This window comes from Cajanus cajan, chromosome 7 (genome assembly GCF_000230855.2).
Source record: "Cajanus cajan strain Asha chromosome 7, NIPB_CcT2T_4, whole genome shotgun sequence".
NCBI classification, from domain to species: Eukaryota; Viridiplantae; Streptophyta; class Magnoliopsida; order Fabales; family Fabaceae; genus Cajanus; species Cajanus cajan.
Genome location: NC_138523.1, coordinates 46,912,904 through 46,919,714, shown reverse-complemented (window position 1 = coordinate 46,919,714; position 6,811 = coordinate 46,912,904). Strand labels below are relative to the sequence as shown.

Below are 6,811 nucleotides of genomic sequence, written 5' to 3'. Positions count from 1 at the left end.
CATACAATATGCAATAAAACTTAAAACATCTATTAATGTTCACACAAAATCACAAAAACACACTAAACATCCAAGCATCTTGCACCCAACGCAACTTACCTTGCGCTTGGCATCATCAAGGCAAAGAGCTCTCTACCTTGCTCACGCCCAATGCCATCCAAACCGTGCTTGGTGTGACTAAGGTGGAGATCCCCTAGGACATCGTGTTTGTCATGACAGAACCCACACTAACCTCTAATTAGGTAGAGACTCTCTACCTGACTCACGCCTAGTGTCATCATACTAGCGCTCAACGTTATCTAAACAGAGAGATTTGGTTTGCCCACATTAGACATAACTCAACCTTGAGTTCGACGTCACTAAGTTAGAGATCTCCCAAAGCACTTACGTTCGCTGCCATTCAAACAACGTCTAGTGTCATCCCAACTCGAAACAAGTCTTTCATCTCAATCTCGATGTCATCGATCTTGCGCTTGGTGTGATTGAGATAAAGCTCTTTGGTTAAAACTATGTCTGGCGCTACAAAGGTGTGTCCAACGAGACATCAAAAATCTGCAAATGCAAACTTCAAAAATCTCCCCAACTTACCTGAAAAATAACCAAATTACACATGCAACAACACCAAACCCATAGGTACTCCATATAACTCATATCTAAGTCAAATAACAACATGCAACACCAATCATTTGAAATCACCCAAAACACCTTCATAGTTCAAAAACACTAAAACTCATCCCCTTTCAATCATATTTTCAATCACAATTTGCCCATAATTGATGAGAAAAATGACACAATTCTTTAATCAACTAACCAATTCGTTCTAGCTTCCTTTACCTCAAACTCTAAGCAATTTGAGAATGAGAAAAAAAGAGAAGATGAACTTTTGAGCTTCTACAAGCTTCACTACTGCCCAACTTAGATTCTCATCCTTCCAAATGCTTTGAATCCATTATCCAAACATAATCTTCATGCACCAGAGGGATCTAGGAAGAAGAAGAAAAGAAGAACTGGGTTAAAGTTCCTTTCTCTAGAAATCTCTCAAAGGTTTTGAAGGTTATGAGCTTATGAAGCTCAACTCAAAACATAACCTTATATACCTTTTTCTCTTTAGGTCAATTGGACTTCTGGCTAGAGACCTTCACACATACCCAACTTACCTGAGTATAGTGTTACAATTCTCCCAACAAATAATAATTTTTGTTTCTGAAAATGGACTTTCTTGGAAATAAGAATGGATATTAAGTCTTAAACTGCTTTTCAACCTCCTAAGTCGCCTTACCAGTAACTGCATCCCAAAGAACCTTCACCAAGCTGATGGACTTATCCCTAAGCTCTTTCAACTTGTGATCAACCATAACTATTGGCCTCTTCTCATATGTCAAGCTCTCTCTAACTTGCACCTCATCCATCTTAACCCACATGACTCAAATATTTGATATTCTTCCTCAGTTGAAACACATGGAACACATCATGTAGGTTGGAAAGAAACGAAGTCAACGCCAACTAATACACTACAAGACCTATGTGATGAAGGATCTAGTAAGAACCAATAAACCTATACATTAGTTTCTTGGCTCTCACAACCCTTCCCACTCCAATAGCGGGTGTCACCCTCACGAACACATGTTCCCTCTCTTCAAATTCTAGTGGCTTCCTCCTCTAGTCAGCATAAGACTTTTGTATGCTCTAGGCAGTTTTCATCCTCTTCTGAATTTGTTTCACCTTCTCAATAGTTTATAGAATCAACTCTGGTCCTACAACCACTGACTCACCTTCTTGATACCTACATAGTGAAGTCCTACATCTCGTGCCATATAATGCCTCCAAAGGTGTCATACCTATGCTCGCATGATAACTATCATTGTAGGTAAACTCTACCAAAGGCAGCACCTCCTCCCAATTACCTACATGATTGAGCACAACTCTTAACAAGTCCTCTAACGACTGAATTGTCCTCTTTGACTGTCCATCTATCTGTGAGTGATAGGTGGAACTCAACCTCAACCGCGTTCCCAAAGCTTGGTGTAAATTTTGCTAGAACCTAGAAGTGAATCTTGGATCCTTGTTAAAGATAATACTTGAAGTCTCATCATGCAATTGTATCATCTCCTTGATATACAATTGAGTGAACTTCTCCAAAGACCACTTCATGTTGATAAGAAGAAAGTGTACCCACTTGGTCAACCTATCAACAATCACCTAGACAACATCACTATTCTTAGTCAACCTTGGCAATCCAACAATGAAATCCATCATGATACTATCTTATTTCTACTCAGGAATCTCCATCATCTACAACAAGCCACCAGACTCTTGGTGTTCAACATTTGCCTTCTAATAAGTCAAACAGACTGCTGCATACTCTGTCACCTTCCTCTTCACACTAGGCCACCAAAAGCTCTTCTTAATGTCCTGGTACATTTTAGCCATATTAGAATGTATGCTAAAACCACTCTTTTGTTTCTCCTCCAATACAACTCTATATATTAAATACAAACTTCTATTTTGTACAAAAGTGTTTTTAGAAGTTTTTCTTCAACGAAAAAGGTTTGTAGAATTTTTTTTATAATTTTTTTCTAATTCAGATTTTATTTATCATAGTTATTATGAATTAAATATTAATATTTTAAAATAATTTAACAATAAAAAAAACAAAATTTTATTACAATACAAATTATTTATCATAAATTAAAAATATAATTTATATATTTCAAATATTTATATATATTAATTTTAAATATAATTTATATATTCAAATATAATATATATATATATATATATATATATATAATTTTATTTATGTATATTAAACATACATGTGGATTATACAAACTAAAATCCCAATAAAATTAAAAGGCGTTTTCTTTTATTTCGTCCACGACTTATCGTAATGATATTTTTCTCATGATCTAATCTTTGTATATTAAGAAGTCACATAGAGAAAAACCTAGAATATTCAATTATAGTAATCGATTAGAGTGCCAAAGCATAAGCATGACGTTAATTCTCCGCATTTGTTTTTGGCATCTCTCTATCACCTGATTTTTGTCCAAGTGAAGTTAATAAAAAAGCAGTTATTTAAGCGTTACGTGGCAGTTATTTGATACTCGTTGGTTGTGTTGTTCTCTCTGTCTTTCTCACTCAAATCTCAATCACACACTCAATTCTCCAAAAATCTCTTCCACCTTTCATGGCTTCCCTTACCCACTCTCCACCTTCGCTCTCTCACTTCTCTTCTCCTTCCCTTCACAGGCCCCGCCGCAACCTCCATCTTCTCGCGCCAAAACCATCTCAACCAAGGCCTTCTCTTGTTATCAGTTCCGTGGGTGTCGCTGACCCTTCTCCTTCTTCCTTTTCCTACGCCGGGGACACCTCCGATTCCATCTCCTCTTTCAAGCTCAATCTGCTGGTCACTTCTTGCTCCTTACACTATCTTATCTTATAATATTGCTTTTGCTGTTGATTCTTGTTTTTCACCTTTTTGGGTTCCCATTTCCCAAAAGGCCAAAACTTGATTCTTATGGTTTAGTGATGAATAAGTGCAGAGTGCGGTTTCTGGGCTGAATAGAGGTCTTGCTGCAAATGAAGATGATCTTCGAAAGGCAGATGATGCGGCTAAGGAACTTGAAGCTGCTGGAGGAGTTGTGGATCTCTCGGTTGGTCTTGATAGATTGCAAGGAAGATGGAAACTCATATATAGCAGTGCCTTCTCTTCTCGTACTCTTGGTGGGAGTCGCCCTGGACCTCCCATTGGAAGACTGCTTCCTATAACTCTTGGACAGGTTTCTTACTTACCAATCACATATCATAATAGTATGGTTTACTTGCTTGCATGTTATTTAGACCAGCAAAGGAAACCTTTTAATTTCACATTTAGTATTTGATCATGTTTCATACATGATAGCCTCTAAAAGGATAAATTATTAGATAGTTCAGAACCGCCAAATTTCTATGATTTTAACTAATTACTATCTATGCTTTTAAGTTTTTCAACGTACGAGAAAATTACATGTCATGTATGGATTAGTTGGGCATCTTTTGTTACAAGACTACCTAATAATTTCTCAAAAGAAAGAGGATACTTGTGAAAAACCAAAAGTGATGCACATTGGTAGAGCACGTTTCAGATTCTAATGAAAGCCTATGTTCCTCCTATTCTTATTGTCAACTTTAATTTTAATGATACAATTATTGGTTGCACTATGCTTCTTTTCTTGGATTGGAAGAAGTTGTATCAATTTGGCCCGGCAGCTGAGGGCTGAGCTAGATATTTGATTAATTTTATTCAATAGATAGTTTCCAAATGCTTAATGTTTATTGCATTAATGCTCTTCTCTGTTGATAGGTTTTTCAACGAATTGACATCTTAAGCAAAGATTTTGATAACATAGTGGAGCTTCAATTGGGTGCTCCATGGCCCTTGCCACCCCTCGAAGTAACAGCCACATTAGCGCACAAATTTGAAATCATAGGTTGGTTTATGTTTCCTGCTTTTGTTTATTATCTTTATATGTGTAGTAGTAACTTTTGTATGATTGCTGCTAATCGCTGGATATGAGAATTGTAGTGTTTGAGACTGCCTTTTTTTTATTTTATTTTTATCTTGTTTGAGTTTTGTAAATTCCCCAGGATCTTCAAAGATAAAGATAATATTTGAGAAAACCACTGTGAAGACGGCTGGGAATTTGTCACAGTTGCCACCATTAGAGGTACCTCGAATTCCAGATGCATTGAGGCCTCCATCTAATAATACAGGAAGTGGTGAATTTGAAGTTACATATCTTGATGCGGATACCCGCGTGACAAGAGGAGATAGAGGCGAGCTAAGGGTCTTTGTGATTTCTTGAGTTCCTGGTGTATGCACTATGCATTTTCTCTGTTGGACTTGAAAGAAATGTTCCAACACTTGTATCTGTCATTTTTTTTTCTTCTTTTTCCTGATAGTATTTGTTATAAGTGCTTCAATTTTGTAAACATGGATTTACAGATGGAACTAAACCCTACTATTAGCTTCAAGGAAACAGGATACTTTTTGTTTAAATGTAACATATTTCTTTTGAAGGAATAATTGCTTATAGATCATTAGATATGGACACTTGAATACACTGTTGAGAGAGTTCCTTTAGTTTTAGACCCTGTTCACATTGATACAATGTTTTTTTCTTTTGCTCTAATATGTTACCGTGTTTCCTATGTTTGTAAGTTTGTTCACCATAACTAAAATCCTTTATGGCAATCAAATTCAAATCCATTCTTTTACTGCTTAAAGTTTTAAAGAAAATATTTTTTAAAGGAAAGACATATTAAGATTGGTTTGAAATGTTATCAACCTGATGCTTCTTTGCCTCTGTAATATTCTTTGGAAATATTGGCCCTTTACTCTAGTTTGGGCCATGTCTTTAAATTCATGATCATAAATTCATAACCTTGCCGTTTTGTTTATTGTTTATTTCGAGGTAAGGACGCATTACATCTCAAATTTCAATATCCATCTTAGATGCTTTTTTATCATTTAGTTTGCATTTAATTATTTCATCTTGAAATGTTTGCTTATGTGATTCCTTGAATCAAATAAAACTTGCTTGTCATTCTCTTTTGGTCAAGAAACATCTGTGTCTATGATGCACCGATACGATACGCGTATCGGATACGACACGTATCTGATACGACGATACGATTATTTAAAAATATATAGGATACAATACTTGTAAGATACGTGTTCATCAAGGACCAATAATTCTATGTTTCTATATTAAACATGTTTATATATCTTATTTAGTTGCAATGGATATTTCATAATTTTTCAAAAATTTGAACACTTTATTGATACGTATCACTAATAAGTATCGGTGAAGTATCTGTAAGTATCAAAATTGAATAAAAATTTTATAATATTTTTAAAGGTTAAGATACTTTATTGACACGTATCGGTGAAGTATCCAAGAGTATCGTGTCGGATACGTATCGGATACGGATACGTGAAGCAAATTGAAGTATCCGTACTTCATAGATCTGTGTCTTACACTTACAACTCCCTTGCATTGCTGAAATCACAATGAGTCTCTTGCCTTGTTACTTTTTGTCTCGTGAAATATCAAATATGGTTATAGTGAATATGTAAAAGTAAAACAAAAGTAGTAGAATTATTGAATATTGATCATTTTAGTGCTTTTATTTTCTGAGTTGCTGAATAATTATATTCCTTTGGGCATTAATGTTGTTGACACCTTCCAAACCTTTGACTATCATTATTATCCCACATTATTCTTATGCACTAATACCAAACACCCGGAATATGTTTCTCTGTGTTCTTATTTTGTTACTGAATGCTGTCTTTAAAATGCGTCCTACACGAGGATTAGAGGATTTCGTACTTTCTTTCTACACATACTAACCTCTGTCCATCTTGTTGAAGCATGAATGTTCAAATATTGTCTTGTGAATTGAAGATTACCTGAAAGCTCGTTTCTTTTATAAAATATTCTCAATTACAACATGGAGATTTGTTGGATTTGCAGTATCTCTAACTTCATTGTTGGTCAATGGTCATTAACTATAACCCTTAATCCTGTATGTTCTTGAAGATACCTCATGTCCTATTACATTACTTTAGTTCTGCTCCTGCCTCAAGCATGCAAGGGGTGGATGATCTTTAATGTCTCATTTTAGGGTTTTCTCCAATTGGTTACTAAACATTGGTAGCTTCTCTCCTTGACCTCCTCATTAAGTTTTCTATCTTCCTTGTAAGCAATAGAATTTGGCAACAATTACCTTATTTGAGCATGGATTTTTTTATGAAATTTGTTGCATA

General features: G+C 35.3%; 1 protein-coding gene across 1 annotated transcript; it reads left to right on the top strand.

Annotated features, from left to right (window-relative positions):
* The first annotated feature begins 3,101 nt into the window (after window positions 1-3,101).
* Window positions 3,102-5,082, top strand: FIB4 (Plastid-lipid associated protein PAP / fibrillin family protein). The gene is made up of 4 exons (XM_020350327.3): window positions 3,102-3,409; window positions 3,546-3,782; window positions 4,346-4,472; window positions 4,630-5,082. The coding sequence occupies exons 1-4, from the start codon at window positions 3,191-3,193 to the stop codon at window positions 4,845-4,847; spliced, it is 801 nt and encodes a 266-aa protein (XP_020205916.1). The 5' UTR covers window positions 3,102-3,190; the 3' UTR covers window positions 4,848-5,082.
* Window positions 5,083-6,811: the final 1,729 nt, after the last annotated feature.

Bases quoted from the DNA above. Each gene is read 5' to 3' on its own strand.
- FIB4 (XM_020350327.3), top strand. From the start codon at position 3,191: ATGGCTTCCCTTACCCACTCTCCACCTTCGCTCTCTCACTTCTCTTCT. The intron at 3,410-3,545 runs GTCACTTCTTGC...GAATAAGTGCAG, and splicing joins CTTTCAAGCTCAATCTGCTG to AGTGCGGTTTCTGGGCTGAA. The intron at 4,473-4,629 runs GTTGGTTTATGT...TAAATTCCCCAG, and splicing joins GCACAAATTTGAAATCATAG to GATCTTCAAAGATAAAGATA.